General features: G+C 39.5%; 1 protein-coding gene across 7 annotated transcripts in view; it reads right to left on the bottom strand.

Annotated features, from left to right (window-relative positions):
- exoc2 (exocyst complex component 2) overlaps nucleotides 1-22,560 on the bottom strand; it is a 329,764-nt gene that overhangs the window by 106,784 nt on the left and 200,420 nt on the right. For all 7 annotated transcript variants that reach the window (XM_070880460.1, XM_070880458.1, XM_070880464.1 and 4 more), the window contains 6 exons: nucleotides 16,881-17,006; nucleotides 14,579-14,703; nucleotides 9,757-9,825; nucleotides 9,469-9,626; nucleotides 4,199-4,320; nucleotides 365-426 (listed from right to left, as the gene is read on the bottom strand). In XM_070880460.1, the coding sequence (XP_070736561.1) occupies nucleotides 365-426; nucleotides 4,199-4,320; nucleotides 9,469-9,626; nucleotides 9,757-9,825; nucleotides 14,579-14,703; nucleotides 16,881-17,006 (662 nt within the window). The remainder of the gene's footprint in view (nucleotides 1-364; nucleotides 427-4,198; nucleotides 4,321-9,468; nucleotides 9,627-9,756; nucleotides 9,826-14,578; nucleotides 14,704-16,880; nucleotides 17,007-22,560) is intronic.

Raw genomic sequence — 22,560 nt, 5'->3', positions numbered from 1 at the left:
TGGAGGAAGCTCAAGACAAGAAAATCAGGTATGCAGAGACCAGAAAAGGTGTGCAAAGAATGCAAATTGGTAGATTAGATAAATTCCCATAAAGGGGATTGAGAATGTGAGAAAATATTTAATGAGAGAAGACCATTCAACCCATTAAGAACATTCCTTCCATACAGTATGGAAAATCTGAAACAACTGTTGCTTTTTTCTGGTATTCTTTGTTGCTGAAACCGGGGCTCTCATATTCACCAGTGTTTAAAATCCAGATTTTAGTACCTGGTAGGGCTATTCCTTCTTCACTATGAATTATATTTCACCTGTTTCATCTCCCAACGGGAGGTCCTAAAGTAATCAGACCACTGTTACTACTAACCAAAGAAGTGGTTCCTTCGTTATCAACAACCCAGTCTTCTTTTTCTGCAAGTCTTTTAACATCTACATAAGGAAAAAAAAAAAGAATTGTTTTAAAATAAGATACATATGTCAAATTGTGATCTAGATTAATCCTTGACTATCACAATATCAAGGACTGTAGTTTTCAATGTAAATGGTAAAACTTTTGTATTCTCTTAATGAAACATACAATCTTTATAGTACACATCTGTATGTATACTGAGTATAAACAGGACCACTCTCATAAGACCAAATATGTAGCAGGGAAACCGTTACATTTTTAGGTCTTTACTAGCCTTCTTACTCTTAATTATTTTAGATCTTGTATATTAAATCACTTTCATAAGTGAGTCCGAATTCCCCATCTCTTCAACTGTACCTATCCTTGCCGAGATCTAGATAAACTGTCAGTAGCACTTTAATAAATGAACAAACCCTGTGGAGAGAACAGGGAAATTAATGAGTGTGGAACCTTTGTCAAAACTGTTTTGATATAAAAGGTTAATTCCTCTATTCTCTCCACAGATGCAACTTGACCGGCTGAATGTGTCCTTCATTTTCTGTTTTATTTCACAAACTATATTTTCAACCAAGACATCTAGCACACGTGTGTGATATTTTGAAGAAGTATTTCATTATTGCAAATGATTGGACAGAATATCATGCAGCTGCAGGATCATTTTCTGAAGTGATACACTGTGTGTAAGCTACAGATAGCTAAGCATTTGCTATCAGGTTGAGATCAAAAGAGATATTTGAAAGTTTCCATGTGTGTGTTCTTAGATCATCATTCAACAAATGAGCAGTAAGTATTCAAATAGACAAATATAAATTGAGGTCTAGTCCTTACCTAAGAATTCAATTTTTTCTTTAACGTAAACAATTGCATGGTGCTTTGATAGACATTAGTGCAGAATACAATCGGGGGTGAGGGGGTCGAATGCAATCATAACAACTGAACGTACGTGCACAAAATTGTGCGAAAGCCCAAGTATCCCACAGCACAGGTTGAACCTCCCTTATCCAGAACTCTCTTATCTGGAACCACCCCTCGTCCAGAACCATTCCCGGCCACCGGGTGGGAACTCCGACATGAACAAATTGAACTCCTTCCTCACTGCCGACTCCTGCAATTGCTGGCCTGACCCTGCGATCCACTGCCACACAGCCCCCGCCCCCCATGATCTCTCTGCCGCACTCCCAGCCCCAAGCCAGCCAGCCCTGATATCCCCCTGCTCAGTACCTGTACCATCCAATTTAACGTGACCACCCCTCGTCCTGAAAAACCCCTTATCCAGAACAGGCCAGGTCCTAAGGGTTCCGGATAAGGGACGTTCAACCTGCACTATAGAATTGGGAGATGCAAGATGATATTTCACAACTATGCAATATAGTGCCAGATAAATACTCAAGAAAGTTTTCCAAAGATTGTATTCATTTCCCACTCTCTTTCCCCAACTACGGAGCTTTTGTCCCTTTTATTTGAAACGTCAACTTCAAATTGTCCAAAGAAATTTAGAGGTATAGGAACAATCAGACTATCCAGGAAATAGATAGATACTGCTGGTCACTTTTTTTTTTAAAAACTGACCATTTCATCCCATTCTAAATGGATTTTTGTGTTTTTGGGCGAAAATCCAAACGATACGTGAAAATTACCATTTTCACTGCGCTAACGATTTAAGGTCTAACTTTCGGCCTTTGCAATTACAAAGGGAAGCGTTCCACAATTGGGTGCGGCGCAAAAATGCGATCCTCGCCAACTTTAGTGATGGGCCAGGAGCGCTGCGAGAGAGGCCTTGGGAGGGAACAAAATTCAAAAAAACAATTCAAAAACATTACCAAGACCCTTACCTAAAAACAAATCGCTGCAAAAAAATAAAAACTTTATCTGACCTTTTTTTTGCAGGTTTTCCAACTTACTGCTGCTGGCAGGGCTGCACCAACAGGTTTTACCTGGTGGTGTACGGGTCGGGTGAATGCTGAAACTCGGATGGTAACGCAATCCGCGTCGTTACACGTCCGGCGCAGTTCTCCCTGGCGGTACCAAGTGCCACCGCAAACAGGTAACCGAGGACCCTGCCCGGGCTTTGCAATTGGGTTTTCGCCGCGGAGGGTCAAATCGCAGCGAAAACCAGTGGTGCATTGATATTTTGTTTACAGGTCCGACACTGATCGGATGCGAGAGCTTTTCGAGCAGATAGCAACGAAGTACATTGCCCTTCTTGCATCATTTTATGTTCAAGTGAACCAGAGTTCGGTACACGTGCACTTAAATGGATATGCAGACCAGTGCTCATTGGCATTCAATTGCCAGAGAAATCTGTAATGTTTGAAAAGAGCTGACGGGACAGCCCTTCTGTTCCGACATTTAAACTACTTCCTCTCGATGCTTCCACACTATGACAAATGTTGAACTGATCACACTGAGAATTATGTAAACGAATACTATGGTAAATCTTTAAAAATGTGCTTATGCAAATTACTGTATATAAAAGTTTATAAATGCCCCTTTCCTCTTCAAGATACCTGAATGTACCTTTACCTGCTGAATTTATGCCCGCCTCTCCCACAACTCCATTTGAATCTCTCCAATCAGGCTTTCACTCCTCACACAGTACCTAAAACAATGTCACAAATAATAACTACTGTGACTATGACCATGCTGCATTATCCTTCCTCGTACTACTGAGCCTCTATGCAGCCTTTGATAAGATCAATCACACAATCATACCCCAACCTCTCTCCTCTGTTGTCCACTTCTGTGGGACTACCGTTGCTTGGTTCCACTCTTACCTATCCGATTGTAGCCAGATCATTTCCAGCAATAGTTTCTCTTCCCACCAATGCACAATTACCTCTGGAGTCCACCAAGAATCCATCCCGACCCCCTCCTCTTCCTCCTCTCCATGCTGCACATTGGCAACATCATCCAAAGCCGCAGGGTCAGCATCCACACATGTGCCGATGACACGCAACTCCATCTTTCCACCACCACACTTGACCACCTCTGTGTTGCCTAATATTTGTCCACCATCCTGACTTCAATAACTTGCTCCAGCTAAATAATAGGAAGACTGAAGCCGTTGTCTTTGCCCCCACCGCAAACTGTTGCCAAGTATCTTGGGATGTTTATCTACATTCAAGGCACTGTATAAATGTTGTTGTGCTATACAGCTGTCCAAAAATATTACTTCAAAGAATATTACCTAAATTTGGCAACTTTGCTATGTTTTTCATGATAAGTGAGAATAATCAGACTTTTGGGGAAGAATATGTAAAAACATTTATTTAAAATATTTGTCCCATGTCAGCCATTAAAATTAAAATTAAAAAAACTACAAAGTCTTCAACCAATAATAATTTCCAAATGCTACTGCCCTATTTATAGATGTGTATATGTAATACAGTAAGTGGTGATCAGGTTTATTGATTAAGTGATACATGTAAAATGCAAAATTACTTCATACTTGTGTATAATATTTAGTACTTAAGTATTTAAAAAGTTCATGCTATAAACCTTTCCCTTCTTTTCTGTCGGGAGATACTTAGGCCTAGAATTTCCAAGGTGGTGTTGCCAGTCCGACGCCATAACTTTGCCAGAGGAAACACTCTTTATGCTTCAAAATGGGATTTCTACTACCTCTCGGGTAAAATTACAGCAGTGGATGGGAGCAGCTCTGAGAACATTCCGGGCCTTAGTGTTTGTTCAGAACCTGCCCCTGTGACACACCGGTTGAGATCGGGATTTGCTCAAAGTGAGGAGCAGGAATAAGACTAGGGTGGGTGAATTAAAAGATGTACTTAATCTTACCATCGGCCGTCTGCTGCAACGTAATCATTAGACAATGCACGCGTAAATCTAAGATTAGTTCCTGAATCGCTTGCAGGAGATCATTTGGTATTTCCAGTGCTGTCAAAGACTCATAATTAAGTCTGTCATTCAATCAAAAATAAAAGAATTAGGAAGACAAGACCTTCAATTTAACAACAAATTTACAGACTGCAAAATTATAAAGGTAGGTTAAGTACAATTAGCAATAAAGTTAAATTGCACAATAACTATTAGCAACCTAAACTGATTGGTCAAGTAGGAATCAGGAAAAATGGATCCTCATCAGAAAAACATAAATCAAGTAGTAGTGATTAGTTGATGCCAGTTTTAAGATTTAAAAACCTGTAAATTGTATGAGGAAGGAAAGACCGGGAGAAGTATGGAGGTGAAAGTTCTGAGGGCCTCAGAAAGAATGAGTTTATTTCAACATGGGGAAGAAGGACCAGAATGGTAACAGTGGGCCAGAATTTGCGGTGGATATGACGGTGTACTCTCGGAGTATGCCGTCATACCACCTTTGAAACGGACAGCAAGTTCGGGATTTCCGCATGCGCAATCTGTCACGTTCCGACCTGACAGATGGTCTGCACCGAGGCGAAATCCTCATTGATGGCGCAGGGTTGGGCTAATTGCCCACCAACTGTCCAGCAATTACATACGAAAATTTTATGGCTGGAGCAAACAGGCCTGTTTGCATCAGCCGAAGAGATCTCAAAAGATCCAAAGCATCGTTCGGCATGTTTTAACATTATTTAGCTCACATAAAGCAAAATCAGAACATTGCAACAGATGGAAGTACCTGAGCTCCGTTTGAATAATTTAGCTGTGAGCTTTGTAGAATTGCGAAGAGCTTTTTTTGTTAGTTTGTTTTAGTGTCTGTGTGTTTCCGTTCAATAAAGTTGTCAAATCTCGCCAAACAGGGATTAGTAAAGCAGTTTATCAATTGCTTCAATTTTATTATTTAAAGGACACTCGCAATGCAATGGCTCCCAAGTAACCAGAGGGGAGAAGAGGAGATTCGGTGTTCTACTCAGTGAGGAATATATTTAGTTCTGAAGTTGTGCTGCTTTTACCTGTAGGGAGATATGAAATCTGTAATTTCAGCTGTATTTTAAATTATTGTACAGATGTTCATAGAATCATAGAATGGTTACAGCACGAAAGGCGGCCATTCGGCCTGTCGAGCCCGTGCCAGTTCTCTGCAAGATCACCTCAGGAAGTCCCACTCCCCCGTCCTTTCCCCGTACCCCGGCAATATTTTTCTCTTCGGGTACTTATCCGACTCCCTTTTGACAGCTGTGATTGAGTCTGCCTCCACCCTGTCAGGCAGTGCATTCAAGATCCTAACCACTCGCTGTGTAAAAACGTTTTTTTTTTAATGTCGCCTTTGGTTCTTTTGCCAATCACCGTAAATCTGTGTCCTCTGGTTCTCAACCCTTCTGCCAATTGGAACAGTTTCTCTCGATCTACTCTGTCCAGAACCCTCATGATTTTGAACACATCTATTAAATCTCCTGTCAACCTTCTCTGCTCTAAGGAGAGCAACCCCAGCTTCTCCAGTCTAGCCATGTAACTGAAGTCCCTCATCCCTGGAATCATTCTAATAAATCTTTTCTGCACCCTCTCCAAGGCCTCCTCATCTTTCCTAAGGTGCAGTGCCCAGAATTGGACACAATACTCCAGTTGAGACCGAACCAGTGTTTTATACAGGTTCATCATAATTTCCACGCTTTTGTGCTCTATGCCTCTATTCATGAAGCCCAGGATCCTGAAAGCTTTTTTTAAACTGCTTTCTCAATCTGCCCTGCCACCTTCAACAATTTGTGCACATATACCCCCAGGTCTCTCTGTTCATGCACCCCTTTTAGTTTAGATTTCCTCTCATTCTTTCTACCAAAATGTATCACTTCACACTTTTCTGCGTTAAATTTCATTTGCCACGTCTCCGTCCATTCCACCAGCCAGTCTATGTCCTCTAGAAGTCTATCATTATTCTCCTCACTGTTCACTATACTTCCAAGTTTTGTGTCATCTGCAAATATTGAAATTGTACCCTGTGCACCCACATCCAAGTTATTAATATATATCAAGAAAAGCAGTGGTCTAGTAACGACCCCTAGGGAACACCGCTGTATACCTTCCTCCAGTCCGAACAACCGTTCACTGCTACTCTCTGTTTCCTGTCACATTTAAATCCCAGAAGGCTGTAGTAATGAGGGTTTAAATGAAGGAAAGACCTTCTGTTCCCTGATTGGAGCACTGGCCCACGTGATCCCAGGTACACTTCCGCACACGTTGCACCTCTGGGATTCGTGGGCCATTATACTGCCCAATAGTATGCAGCAAATTCAGGAAGGAGGGTCGCCATCAGATAAGTGCGCATTCTATTCAGATGCTGGCGGTGTACTCCGTTGGTACAGCGCCGACCGCAAAATTCAGAGCAGTGTATTTGGAGCTAAGGAGGAACAAGGTTAGGGGTGGAACATGTTCAGAGAACCAATACACACGCACATACATACAAGTTACAACTGAAAGCTCTTAATAGAACAGTCTGCCTCTTATACTTGCAAATGTTGAATTGACTTGAGCTTCACAGCAAGAATTCTTTAAGAGGAACGAAGGGATTGGCATAAAATCAGAATCAAAATTCCTTGGGGCACAGCTTCAGCAATGGAGGAGATGTAATAATTCAATTTGTGATTATAACCTTTTTAGTGAACTTGAATTCTTTTTCACATTTACATAGGGCAGAATGGAAAAATTGGATTGTCATCTGTGGAGTTAGTGGAATTTAGAGAACACAACTTGGCTGGCTTGAGTAAGATATCAATTTCCAGTGCATCCTGCTCATGTTAACCACTCACTGCACACATCAACAGTCTGGTTTCCTTTAAAGTTGAAGTGATGCCCATTGAGTTCTGGAGCATTTCACTGAGCTGGTTTCAGATGTTAGGCTAAACCTAGCAGTGTTACTGCACCATTTGGCCTTACATAACTCTTTGTGGAGCCTAAAAACTCATGTAATGTGGGTCTAAAGAGCTCGACAGGGGCAACATCCAGTATGTTGCATTTTTTAATGAGTTGCTAGTAGCAAGCTAGACCAATTAGGAGACCTTAAGCATCTTAAGGATTGATTTCCTGGCAAAGCATTTCATTGTGTGTGTGCTCATTGTGTAGTGTGTCTTGACTAGTGAGAGCAAGCTGCACTAAAAACTGAGATCCTATTCATGCTGACCAAGTTATACTCTGAATTCCACCACAGATACCAACTTCGAAAGTGACAATGGAGCATATTCCATTAAAAGCACCAAATCTGAGGACACTTTCTGTCAATGCTGTTTGGTGTCTGTTCCACTGAAGAATGCAAGCACCTATAGATGCCAGGGTCTGGATCAAATTTGTAGGCCAAGACATCAACCATCCTATATTGATAGATTGCTGAAGTTATTACAGTCTCTTTCTTGAAAGTGCTGACAACATTTGCACAAAGCACATTAAACATAAGACGTTATAAGAAAAGCCTTCCTACAGTTAAAACAAATTTAGAAAAATATTGGTGCAAATTTTAAGAAGGACGGGGGCCATGAGCAGGCGGGGGATGGAAAACAAAGACAAGAATGAATTTGAATCCACGAGAGAGAGAGAGAGAGGGAGGATGAGCCCAGAGTTCAAACACGATTGCAAAAAAGCATCATTAACAGAAGAGGTGTACCATTCACTGATCCGGAAAGAAAAAACTACAAATGGCCATGTGGTTGCACTCTTCTACAAGGGAATAGAAAGTTGCAAGGGTTGCATGTGAAAAATCTAATTATTTTGGTCATTTCCCAGCTGCAGTTTACTTAACACATGGAATGTAAAGCATAATAAATAGTGAATAAGATTTGACTACTGTTTCTGCATACAAATTATTCTATTCCAGCTATTGAGGGACCCTGAACTAGAGTATTTCATATGATCTGTGCCACAAGCAAAGCACAGCCACCTAAAAAAGTCAGTGATAACATGAGCTTGCTTTACATGACACTAATTTTATATAAGCAAAGGAACATATTTGGCAATCATGGGACAGAGTTCATTATTTTTCTTGCTTTAATCAATGGGAATGTTAGATAGGAACATGATAGTTTAAAATGGGCACATACAGGTGTGATATTTCATAAACTAGTGTTTCTTGTTTTACTCATACAAAAAAAATCAAGCTGGTGTGGAAAATATCACTGACTTTCACAGACGGATTGTACAAGGCCCGGAAGTCAGAAAGTGCAAGTATATTTAAAAGTTTTTCCCAAATAGGCAAACCCTACAAAAATCCCGGATTTGCTTTATACATCCATTAATGGGCCTATATATAGGGAGGAAAGAGATGATCAGAAACTAATTTAATTATGCTACTTAAAAAAAAAATGCTAAATTTACAAAAAGGGTTTCTATGATAATTAAACTTCGTTATGCTACTGAGATTTCTTTGGTATTATGAAGTCAATGGAGCACCAACATGCATGTACTATTCTATAAGTGATATCTGCATGTGTCATTCTCTGAGCGATACATGCTCAATGCCATGCCACTAAGCTGTCAATCTCAGATCTCTGTCATAAGCAGTTAGGTGAAAGTTAGCAGCACCCTCATTACCTGCACACAATTCTCAGTAGCTGAGCTGTGCAACCCTTCTTGAGGTCCAGGAGCAGTTGACCTACACGCACTCTCAGGTACATGTAATGAGTGGCCTGGAGCGATCAGCGGTAACGGCGAGAAAATAGAGGGAACCGCACTCTCACAGAAATTAGTGCTGGATTGAATAACTTGAAACTGGATAGTTGTGGTTCTGTGGTGTGAAATGTTTTGACACAATATTTAAAAAGTACTTGGAGATGCACTTGAAGTGCCGTAACCTACAAGACTATGGACCAAGAGCTGGAAAGTAGGATTCGGGTGGATCGCTCTTTGTCGGCTGGCACAGACAGGATGGGCCGAATGGCCTCCTTCTTTGCTGTAAATTTCTATGATTCTATGATTATCAAGCCTCAGCCACAAGAGGTTCTGAAAGTTCTGTTAATTGTTCAGTGTTGTCCGTCAGAATTGCAGCATGCAGCAGAGAATGGAAATGTCATGTTAACACATGAATTAATACTTTTACTTTCCCAATACTATGGACGTTATCAAAATTTAAATACTCAAATGTTCATGTTTCAAATATACTTTTACCGTCAGACAGCAACGTTGCTGTATTTGCAGATCCTGCTTACCTCATAGTGTGAATAATGTGGGTCAGCCACTGGCCTGAAAGTTCCTTTTTTGATTCCCATCCTCCATATTGTCTCAGCTCTATCTCAGCGAGGCTGGACGGAAGAAGAGCTCCTTGGATGAGTTTCACAAGTGAATTTATTACCTCTTGAATCATTTTCTATCAAAAAAAAATTCAACGCTTTACTTCTGCTAGTACAGCAGGATTTTTCCACATCTTAAAAATGAATCGGATTCGCTACTCTTTCAGAAAATGATAAAAGCATGTGAAAACAAACATATTTTTGTACCTTGAAGTCGTTTTGCCGAGATCTGGCATTTTTCTTAAATTTCTCAACTTGACCCGATTTTTCACCTGTCTTTGGTCACAAGATGAAGTTTAAAGTTAGGTTGCAGACCACATGTTAACAATGTCAACATGAAAGTATGAATACAGGTAAAAGGGCATTTTCTCATAGAATCAGCAGCTATTTTCAGAATATTACATATCGTATTTTTTTTCATACTAGTAAAAGTACCATAAAGCAGATATATGAAAGACAGATCCAGTGTAATATGTTATAGACCCATAAACATTATACGTTCACTGAACACACAGTGACACCTACTGGTCATTTATTAAACATTTTACAGCAGTTCCAGTAACTGCTTTCTCAGCTATATATTCATAAAAGAAAAGTAGAAGAGGCAACTCAAACCAAGCAAAATAATTGATCAGAGTTTATATTGAATTTTGTTTCTTCAAGATAAACATTAAGGGGAAATCATTTTAAAATGAAGATGCATTTTTTTCTGAAGGAGGGATTTTACAGAATGGTTAGCTGCAGAATCGACAATTTGGTTAATAAAGTGACATTTCTTTTGACACCTGTAACAAAATTATACCTTAGTCATTCCATCAAAAGACATCCTTATTTCTCTGTTATTCAGAACAGTTTTTAAAAAAAGCAAACACACAATTCTTCAAGATAGCTTCAGGATGTCAAAATTGTCCATGATCTTATTGAATGGTGGAGCAGACTTGAAGGGCCGAATGGCCTACTTCTGCTCCTATTTCTATGTTCAGATCACTTTAAGGTACAGCTTGGAAACTTTAATTTACTTTTACAGTCAAGATAAATGGGTGTACTGTGGTCACTGTATTCCCTGAACACCTAGGGAAACCAGCTGGGTATTTGACATGCAAGGAAATCCATCACCACGTTTAAAAATATCTGAACCAACACAGGTAGACTTTCTGTTTGCCCGGAGAGAGTACACACTCTCTCCACATAGGGACGCACTTAAGTCCTAAGAGCTGAGAATCAAGGTTTAAGTATCCCCCAACTAAGTACACACAGGGTTTAACCAGCTAAAATTGCTTAGCTTACCAATATAGAGCACTCTGTGTTGCACGTCCAGCTCGGACCACCCCGCCGGTTAAAGCACTGACTTGCAGGGTTATCTGGAGCTCAGTGGGAAGAATCCCAGATCCCAATGCCAGCATCCACGAGTGAGCTAGCCAGGCTCATCAATGGTTAACAGTACCCCAGAGTACTGTTGCTGTATCTGGTTCAGGTATTTGATTATCGAGTTTGCTATAGAAGGTTGACTTGACTCCTAATTTCCCTTGCTATGTGCATTACCTTGGTGCCACTTGAACCCCAAATAGACCCCCTTACAACCCCTCCCCATGAGATAGTCACTATTTGGTCACGAGAAAGACATAACTCAACAGCAAATCGTCAAGAACAGATAATGCCCTCTTATTCCTGCCATGTGGGACTGACTGGCACACACACACCTTTTGCTGACAACTTAATTCTGCAACACACTAAACATGAATGTTCATCATTTACAGGATTTTTTGGTCAGAGCTTTCACTGCATTGACGGCAGCCAGCAAATTCTGGAAGGCAAAGCCAAGGAAAATACATGAAAATGAAGAAAATATTATTTCTAGATCTAGAAGTTGTACAATGAAGCGAGAGTCCCTCCATACAAATTCAAATTTTGAATTCCATCAATATGTGCAGAAGATAACTTTTATTTAACTTCATCTTAGTGTGCAGTTTAAAGCATAATCCTAAAATTAGGAAATAAGAACGAACAAATTATTTTGGTATAAAAAACAAATGAATGGTTGGGGGTGGGGTGGGGGGGGGGGAGAAGGGAAAGACAGCCTATCACAAACTGAAGTAGGAGACAAAAAGGCAGAGTCAAGAGAAATGTTAATATAAGAAGTTTGGACGCATGTGTCTGCTGCATTTTTCATCGGAGATTATTTTTTTTTCCTTTACTAAATGATGCCGTTGCCATGCATGTTTTCTCTGTTCCTTGTCCACCTGAAGAAATTTACTGAACGCAGTCCTAACGGTTTACAAAAAAATTCATGACGTTTACGCTTTCCTCCAAAATTTGCCTTCCAAGATTTTCTGGCTGCCATCTTCCTCTTTGTAGCACACTAGCACGGTGCCCTGTACAGTTCAATCTTCTTGTCTCTGTTTTTTCAGCTGACGGCCGCAAAATCCAAACAGAACTCTTTAAGGGTTTGAAATTCTTCATCTAAAACTGCAGCTGCTTCCTCATCATTAATGTTTTCAGCGAATGTGTGAAGTTAAAGTTCTGACCAAAAGAAAATCCCACAGATGGGCCAAAAATTGCGGTCGGATGATTTTTTTTTTGCTAAAGTACCTGGTGGTCCCGGAGGAACGAACACTTCTGGTCCGAGGCCTAGATGTGCAGCCCAGCGCAGAGGCCCACATATCCCAGGAACGTAAGCGCATCCTGAGATCATGTGGGCCTGGACCACCAATCACAATGTAATATTCTCATTGATAACGGTGAGTTCCGTTTGTACGAGCTCCCATTACTATCAATGAGAATACCCCCAAACACAACACAATAAAAAAAGACCTCACATATTTAAAATTAATTGAAATTGAATTGAATTAAATTAAATTAAATGCCTGAGGAAAACATTTATTTTTTTGAAAATGTTTTAAAATTGTTTTAATAGGGTTAAAAATAAACATACCTTTTTAATATAAAAATTAGTGATAAAATTTAATTTTTCTGTCTTTTAAAACTCTTACGCTGGTAAAAGCAGGCCTTACACCTGCTTTTACCAGGCGTAAGAGTTTTAAGGACATTCACTGGGCAAGAGTTGGGCAAATTACAACGCAACACAACACAAGATGTGTCCACTCTTGTAACCTACTCATGGTTTAGAAACATAGAAAATAGGTGCAGGAGTAGGCCATTCGGCCATTCGAGCCTGCACCGCCATTCAATAAGATCATGGCTGATCATTCACCTCAGTACCCCTTTCCTGCTTTCTCTCCATACCCCTTGATCCCTTTAGCCGTAAGGGCCATATCGAACTCCCTCTTGAATATATCCAATGAACTGGCATCAACAACTCTCTGCGGCAGGGAATTCCACAGGTTAACAACTCTCTGCGTGAAGAAGTTTCTCCTCATCTCAGTCCTCAATGGCCTACCCCTTATCCTAAGACTATGTCCCCTGGTTCTGGGCTTTCTGAACATCGGGAACATTCTTCCCGCATCTAACCTGTCCAGTCCCGTCAGAATCTTATACGTTTCTATGAGATCCCCTCTCATTCTTCTAATCTCCAGTGTATAAAGGCCCAGTTGATCCAGTCTCTCCTCATATGTCAGTCCAGCCATCCCTGGAATCAGTCTGGTGAACCTTCGCTGAACTCCCTTCTATAGCAAGAAAGTCCTTCCTCAGATTAGGAGACCAAAACTGAACACAATATTCTAGGTGAGGCCTCACCAAGGCCCTCTACAATTGCAGTAAGATCTCCCTGCTCCTATACCCAAATCCCCTAACTATGAAGGCCAACATGCCATTTGCCTTCTTCACCGCCTGCTGCACCTGCATGCCAACTTTCAATGACTGATGAACCATGACACCCAGGTCTCGTTGCACCTCCCCTTTTCCTAATCTGCCGCCATTCAGATAATATTCTGCCTTCGTGTTTTTGCCCCCAAAGTGGATAACCTCACATTTATCCACATTATACTTTGCTGCTAATGTGCTATCCAACCAATCTCACAAAGGTAAAAATGCTCTGTATCTCGCTCTGGCCATGGTTCCACATATATTTATTCAGTGGTGGAAAGATTCAATACCAATTTAAATTGTTATAGAAAAAGAAAGACTGGTGGCTGACAAGAGGAGAATCTTAAGATCAAACCTGCTGCTCAATACCTTGTCCTTTGCTGAAAATTGGAGCCTTCGACATCATTATTTCCCGTTAATACTGCACATAAGTTTCAGGAAGGCGAGGGTGGGGTGTTTGCAGCATGGTCGCCACCAGCTTCCTGTTTGTACTATTAGTGATTTTAACAGTGTCCATCTTCTCTCGTTATTGTCCTCTCCCCAGAATCAAATAAGCGGGGTGCGGAGAGTGCAGGAGCTCATACATTGTGAGCATATGTATCGGGACAGAGCTAGTGGGGGGGAAAAAAACAAACTTCCACTCCACATACACAATTTTACTGTGACAAAGAGTGATGGAAGGCAGTTTCCTCTTAACCCGAGCAAAGAAGAAGCAGCAGCAGCAATATATTTTCACTACTGCAAAGCCATCAACTTCTACCTCAGAGCTCCAGATTGACTCTATCCAAAAAAAATTATTATAATGCAGTGGGCTTATAATTGCAAAGAGGGAGCTGAGTCATCCAAATTTGGCAATTTAGGCCCAGTTTGTATCTATAAACAAAACATAAAATCAGCTCATATTTGCCGGAGAAGATGTTCATCTTAACCTTAATGCATGCGGGAAGGCTGGCTTATTTTCCGCTGCCTAACCCTGGGACACTGAGGCAAATTTTAGTGCCTACTGCCTCTGGCTGAGATTAGCTAATTCAATACTGACTGGCAGTCAAATCTGGACCTTCTGGTCTGTATGGTTCTGCTACACTCTGCCTTTATTAACGGTGCTATCAAGGGAACTCATAGCCCAGTTACTTTGCATAGCCCGGCTTCTTTGAGGCACTTACTTTTAAAGAATTGTTTTTTTCAGTGCCTGTTTTGGTCATTTTAATTATGACATGTAGCTCCTTAAGATTCTAAATTAATTAAAGTTAAACGGATCTGCATTTACCTCACTGAAAAGGCTGCCATTCACATAGGATATCCAAAGCTTCCAGAAATTGGGCAGTTGGCTTATAACAATTTCTGTCAGATTGTCAACAAAAGTTACAGGCTGAGGGGCCTTAAAACGCCAAGCTGCAAAGCAAAACATATTAAGTAAAAAAAATACACAGATGTAGAGTAACAATCACTACATTTTTTATATATTGAAAACCTCAGTTATTCTGCTCAGTCCGGAAGGCAGGTTACTCTAAATCCAGAGTATTCTATACCAGACGCATCATTCTTCTTGGTCTTAACTAAACAGGTGGATTCCAAAAAAAAGTTATTAAAATGTCCCTATTAGATGGAAACCAAATCACTGTAAAAACTTATACTTCAGAATTGACATAAAGCTATTTGTGCAATTAAATACATTTTTAGATCAATTACTCTTCAAATCTACTAAAGACTTTATTGTTGCTATTACTCAGCCATTTCAACCAAATGGTGGTCTTTTTGTCATTCAAACTGCCAAACTTGGTCCCTAAATAAAGTTTGACCATGAATATCAGTTGAAACTGAAATTTGAACGCCGGACTCCCAGCAAAGGAGCCCTACATTAAAGTTGGAACTACTGCGCTTATCTCTATTTGACATAAACATATTTAAAACAGTTTGGCTGTGCACTAATATTCTAAAATGTGTGCCGAATGACATTAGGATTACATAACTCATGGAAGGCTATGCATTTATCAGGAGCAGATTACCTTACAGCTCTCTGATTTTCAAATAAGGAATTTTAATAATGGGAAGTGCCTTATTCATTGGCGTGCTAAACATTGGACCAAAGATTCAATTATCTGAGGCAGAATGCATTATTAAGTTGGAAATTTAGCATATTTATTGCTGTTATAGTACATCACAGAACAGATCATCAAGTATATAAACCTTTAGAATGGCAACTGAAAAATGGTAGACTGCCTTAAATAATATGAAAACAGGGCTTTTTATTTCACCTAAAAGTACCAACTTTGCATTATTTGTTAGGGGACAGTGCACTTCTCTCCAACTCCCACCCACCCACCAACCCCCCACAACGATTTTCTTTCCTTGTTACCAACTTCTCCCTACTCCTGTAGGCCATGCACTTCTTGTGTCAAAGAAGCTAAGCACGTGGCCTGATCCTAGCCACCTTCAATACTACCCCTTGCTGGTTGCCCCGAGGTGCACAAGAGTAGTATGATCGAGACCCCAAACTTATTTTATTTCATCTCTCAGGAGGTACCTGGCTTCCCCTCTTTGCTTCTGTGTAGCAGCTGGACTGAGATCAGCAACAGGGGGTTAAAGCAAACCACTCTGTGGCTCCACAGACTGGAGTTGAACATGTTACTTCATTACCACACAGCTTCTTTGTTCACTTTAATGTGGGTAAAAGGTTTGAAAAAAAAAGACAATAATATTGCTTGTGCCTACAGTTTTATAGGCAACAGAGGTTTTTCTTAATGCTCACGAGATATTTTAAAGACACACATTATGAAAATCAGGGGCAAGATAACAGAGCTACCAGACACATATTGACTGAATAGGTGGATTCCCTAAAACAGTTACCAAAATGTTGATGTCGAAGATCAGCCATGATTTTATTGAATGGTGGAGCAAGCTCGAAGGGCCGTTGGGCCTACTTCTGCTCCTATTTCTTATATTCTTATTAGACTGAAACCAATTTCACTACATACCAAAATAAATTTGGATTTTTACCATAAGTCATAGTATTATACCAAATTATAATTCAGAATAGGCATAAAGCCATTTGCATAATTAAATACATTTTCAGTTCAATAACTCTTCAAATCTGCCAGTTACTTTATAGTTGTTCAAAGAGCTCACTTTTTCGCTGTGTGGTCCTTGGGGTGAAAGGAAGAGATAAACAGAAGTGACAGAAATAAAAGTAAGGCAGAACTAAGGGAGAATAATTTTAATAATAAGTGAAGAAAACAAAAGATTTTTTTTGTTGCGAAAGTTGTAGTATTCGTGACATATTGCAAGCACCAAATCTGCAGATTGAAAATCCGGCAAAAGAAATAAATGTAAAGTTTGTTTCCCTGCTTTTACTATTAAAAAAAAGAAAACAAATACTGTATATTATACAATGGTTCATGCTCAAAATATTGGTCATTTCAACATAGTGCCAAATCCAGTTAGCAGCCTTACTAATAAATTTATAAGATGTACAAAACTATACACAGAGAACTAGTTTTCACAGCAGATACTTAAGTGATGTCTCTGAATTAATGCATATGAAATGTATAAATGTGCTCTGCAGTCCTTACAGTCATCTCGAGAAGATTGGAAGCTGCTGACCCTTTTCACTGAAGCGGTTTGAGTCAGACGACTAATGGGAGAAGGCCGTACATCACTGTCCAAATCCAGCATTGGGCTGTGGAGAAGGGTCGCACCTAATCAAACAAGAAGAGTCAGTATGGTGCTGCCTTGTGCAAGTTTCAAGTTAAAATTGAGTGGTATGTACAGTAAAGGTCTCACAACTATCAAATATCAGCATTCACTTGTGTCAAATACAGCTGTCAGTCAGTAGACTAGAATTTATTCTAACAGCCAATATTCAGAGATGACAGTTTAGCTGTTTAAAACATTGACAAAAAGAGCATGAATGTTGTAATTCGATCATAATTTCAAAACATGGCCTTTGCAGTCAAAGAAACACACAGAAATGTGTGTTATTTTTCTAGTCTAAAGAGGTTGTTTTTTAATGAATGAAGATACAAAATAGGGAGAAAAATACAATCGCAATGACCTCCATGCCAAGCACTTGCCCTACAAACAAAGATGTCAATTCTTTGTTAAATGATGCTCTTTCATTTACTGTACAGAAATTATTCAATTTAAAATGGCAATGTTATTATATTTACTTTAAAATCAAATCACAAATGACTTCTGAAAATGCAACTCTGGTAACCAACACTGAGCAATATAGGTGTCAACCAAATGGGAAACATATCGCTATCCTATCGAGAAGGCTCTGGGTCGCAATTAACTGCAGCATATTACTGCTGAGTTCACACAGCAATGTAAACAAATTGATGTGTGAAAGCTTTCCTGAACAATTTGTAATTCGTATCATTTGTAGCAGACTGTCAATGCAAGCCTGTATTTTGGGGTTCCTCCATTGGCTAGTTATAAGGATGTCCGTACGATTTCATTACTGTGCTGATCTCATTCAGATTCTTGTCCTTTTTTTTCCCCTCAGTAAAGCAAACTAATACAAGTTATTTTTGGCAAGCAAAATAAAAACTAAGTCGCCAACACATTTCAAGGCAAATATTTTAACTCTAATACAGGAATAAATGCTAACCATTTATGAAATGTAACCATGTTCCAACTTAGAGCACAAAAAATATCAAGGGGTTGCTGAGCTGTGAACAATCAATAATACATCAGGAATGAACATCCATTGGTTTCTATTAGATATCCTCTACGTACAACTTCTGATCTGAGCAGCTACACTTAATGATTTGTATAATTACAGCAGAATGAAAAAGATAACAAAATATAAACTTGGCCCAATTATTGTGCTTAATAGTGCATTTAACTTTTAACAAGCATAATTTATCTGCACTGTATGGTTTGAAACTGAACTACGTATTTTAGACATTGATAGCGTCAGTTTAAAAATGCTCTCCTGTTTCATAGGAAACCACAGCAGCAGTTCACACTAGTTTCAGGAAAGGATAGTTTAATATGGAATCATTTTTAATTGAGTTATATAGTATTACTAACAACTTCAACCAGCAGCAGGGAACCACAACAACCAAGTTACCCTGAGGACTAATAAACATCTGGAACAAATTACCAGAACATGACTTCAGCTCAGGATTTACCACAAGGTAGCGCTGGAACACTGTAAATGGAATGAAATGTCAAATGTAGAATTTATCCCAGCTGCTCTACAGCAATTGAAAAGAGCTGACCTAACATGGCCTGCAGTGCTTTCTGATGCCATTCTCAATTTCCTTATGATCTGTACCAGCACCAGAAAAAGCAACATGCTTGCTCCACTAGTGCAGCAGCAAGAGATCTACATTCTTCTCTGACCCTTAGCGGGGTTACAGACTTCCTTACCACCCTAAACACCTTTGAAAATGCTTTCCTGTGCACAGTGGCTTGCTGCCATGTGCTGTGTCCTGACCACCCACGGTATTACGTTGACCAAACAGGCAATTCCTTGAGTCTGCCTCAACGCAAAGATCCAAATACAAGAGACTGATTTTTTTTCTCAAATACCTTAGTTATAACCACTCCAATTTGTTTAGGCAATGAAGCAAAGAAGCACCCTACCTTTTAAAATGTCTTTCCATAAGCCCAGCCAATGTAAATGTGTTTAATAAATGTAAAATGGCTGCATTTAGTCCTTTTCCCAGTTCTTAATCACACTTCACACTCGACATTAATATTTCAATAGAGATGCAATGCTTTAAAATGTGACTGGGTTTATCTAATCAAACCAATCATTTCTATGTCGCTCAAACATTACTTAGTTTTACTAATTATGATGGTTTATACTCAGGAAAAAAAAGTTCTTGTTCAATAAATGCAGTGGAATGCCAGTTGCTTTTGTTTCTCTCTTCTCACCCCACCTGCACAATTTGTTTAGGATCTATCTTTATTCTAAAGTATCGGAATGTCCCTGTTAAAGATAACACATGTCAATCTCCAAGAGAGCTGCATGCTTTTTGAAAATTATTATTTTAGTACTCTGAGAAGTGCATTTAACTAGGAACTATTCAGCTAAAAGGGATCCTGATGCTGTTCTCCGAAAGGGAACAAAAAGAGCCTTCAGTGTTTCGAAAACCATTCTAAATGATTCAAAAGGAAGCTATTAGCAATGGAGGACACACAGCAGATCAGGTTACTTCCTATGAAGGGCATTCTCGTACTTTCAATCTGTACTATCATGATGTCTTATTCCTTTTACAAAATAAATCTGAAATATTTTAACGATTAATTTTGACTAATTCAGCTTTCATTTTCACCACAGTAACAAACAGCTTTTTTTTTATAATTTAAAAATTGACTTTTGTAACAATTTTAAGACTGGGTCATTTTTATATGGTCAATTTCAAAAGATTCCCAAAAAAGTAATATTCCAGGAATTCTACCGAAGGTGTGGCATATACAAATGTGACATTTGGAACTTCAGAAGCTGCATTAATCAATTTTACATCTTTTCAGTGCGAGTATTTTTGTAAGGGATAGAGGGCAAGGGATGTGGTTTAGACATAAATGGCTCCCAGCTGCATGAAGCTTCTTTCAGATGTACAGTAAGTACAGCACATGGAAGAAAACCAGCTGCTAGGATAACAAATTAAAAAGGCTCTTTTGACAGAGATCCTATTGCTCTCCTCTACGTGAACAAAGGAAGATCATTCATTGCAAGGTGAACAGAATACTCAGTATGAAATGCAGAAAGGGTGCAAGCGCTCACTGCATCCGCCATTTGTTCTCATAACATGCACAGCTGCTGCTATTCCGACCCTAAAGAAAAAAACATTTTGGCTACAGTGTTGGTATTATAAATGTAATCTTATGCTGCCCAGTTCAAAAAGGTCTGCCAATTTTCTTGTAGTCTCATTTGCTTCACTTATTAAAAACCAATAATACTTTCCTTACCCACGAAAACAAGCCTGTGCTAGATTTCCTAGCATATACGGTGATTAGTAGCTTACTGTCTTAATGTATTTACCAGGGGATTGAGTCATGCAGTGTGTTTTATATTTTTAAGATCTTCCATCAGAGATAAGAGATCTTCATCCTCACATGGATGAAAAAATGCCCTTTTTGTTGTGGCTTAGTAAAATGGACACAGTCCCCAGTGGATGTCAGTTCAAAGTACATAGCTGCTTGAAAAATTTGGCATTACGATAATTACCATTTATTTAGCAGTCCTTCTTACTAATGCCTTAAGGACAAGAAACCTAGGAAATTGAAATTTCACACCAATGAACTCTACTGAGCTCTGTGTTGAGATGCATAATTAGTGTAAAGTAGGGGATCCCGGCAATATATCCGACGTTTGTCATAATTGGCTTACGCCATCATCATGAGTTGCAGACTGAATAAATGATCTATTGTACAATGCTATCAAACTCGCATTGATGAACACATATACAGGAAAAATATATACAATTAGGTCATCGCATCTGTTGGATTCACACACTGGTTAACAAGTACTGCACTACGACGGCCAATCCAGATGGATAATCTAAAAAAGGTCATTTGCTCATTTAAAAGGAATTTTCCTTCCCGCCCCCTTTTAACTTTACATTGCAGCTCAGTAAAAAGACACTTTAAATAAATCTGCATTATTGAACAATATAGTTAATGGTTTAAATTGTAACTATGTCCTGTGCTACTTGTCAAATCATGCTTCTGCTTTAATATAGTTTGAGATTTACAATAATAAGTATACTCCCACTATAAGCATTTTGTGCAACTGTTCAAATGTTTAAAAGCTTGCATAAATCACATTTAATGCAAGCTATTATAACCGAAGGTAGTCATCAGTTATTATTACAGAAAAGATTGATAAAATTCCACTTCAGTTGCCGTGAATAGTCAGTACTAAAAATACTAACAACATTATTACATAATGTATTGATGTTTCATTGTCAAGTACTCTGCAACATACAAGTGCTCATTATTCACTACTGAGTGACTGGCAGTGCATTACAATGCAGCTGGGTAGAAACCAGGAAAAGCCACGATCACATTACTGTGTTGTTGAATGTTAAACCGTCTTCCTTTAATCATGTTCAATTATGAGCATCCCAGTTTTGCCAGCAAGTGACAACAAAGGCAACTAGTCTAACTGGTTGGCAGAAGTGATGCTTTCTTTAATGTCACTGCATATGAACAGATGGATCACATGCAGTGCACTGCAGGTCTAAAGAGGTTTACGTTACCGGTATGTCTTTCACAGTTGGAATTCCAGTTAATTGACGTGACATATTATAAAGTATTTCAGATTCTGCATTCTCCCCTAATTGCTCAATCCACGTGTTACATTATAGCTTTAAAAAAAACTGATCAAACCTGTCACTCCATGAGGAGTATCAAGATGTGGTAGGATGCAGATCAGCATCACTTACTCGGTAAAGTTCCTGATCTCAGCCATCCTAACTTGGGAAAAGGCTCAATGGAGTCTTAGACCTTCCCATCAAGGACTCTTCTACTGAAGACCCTGGGTGCAGTACCTCAAGAAACAACTGGCTGACAAACAAAACCTCCTTGAAGGAATCAGATAGGGTGACAGAGGGGGTTCTTAGGTTGATGGTGAATGTGATAGGGGCTCTGGCCTCTCGCTACATACACCCCTTGGGGGTGGGGTTGCAAGTGGGATTCAGGGTACCGAATGGTGGGTTAATTGAGAGGCGAGGTGAGGTGAGTCACAAGGGCAAAGGTAGAATATTGGGAAGGATTGGCCAGTTGAAGATAAGGTAGGGGATAGATACTGGAGTGAGGTGATAGGAAGGGGAAGGCGAAGGGTTAAGGGACAAGATGGAAGCAAGGGAGTAGGGAGAAGTATGAGTGATTGATGGAGGGAATAGGAAGTGAGCCTGTAAGGCCCACATTCATCCTGCAACCCAACCCCAAGAGTGGTCTGCAGTCATTGGTGGCTCCTTTGCATGCCATACCAACCACTATCCCCCATCCGAAAGGAAGATTTAAAAAAAGACAGAATCAGAAAAGGGCAGAGAGAAAAGCAAAGAGCAGGGGAGAAAAGTAGGAGACGAGGAAAAAACAGAAAGAGAAACAGCAACAATGAAAACAGCAGAGACAGTTACGAGAGGTACCATATTCTCCAACAGTATTTTGTGCAACACCAAGGGAGATCGACTGGTACAAAATAAAAACATTATTGCCATTTTGATTCTATAAAAGAGGCTTCAGTACAACAGTAATAAAAGGCGGCTTTTTTTCAAACTGAGACAAATG

The sequence above is a fragment of the Pristiophorus japonicus genome, chromosome 5, assembly GCF_044704955.1.
Source record: "Pristiophorus japonicus isolate sPriJap1 chromosome 5, sPriJap1.hap1, whole genome shotgun sequence".
Taxonomy (NCBI): domain Eukaryota; kingdom Metazoa; phylum Chordata; class Chondrichthyes; family Pristiophoridae; genus Pristiophorus; species Pristiophorus japonicus.
This window is presented reverse-complemented; position numbering and strand designations above follow the sequence as displayed.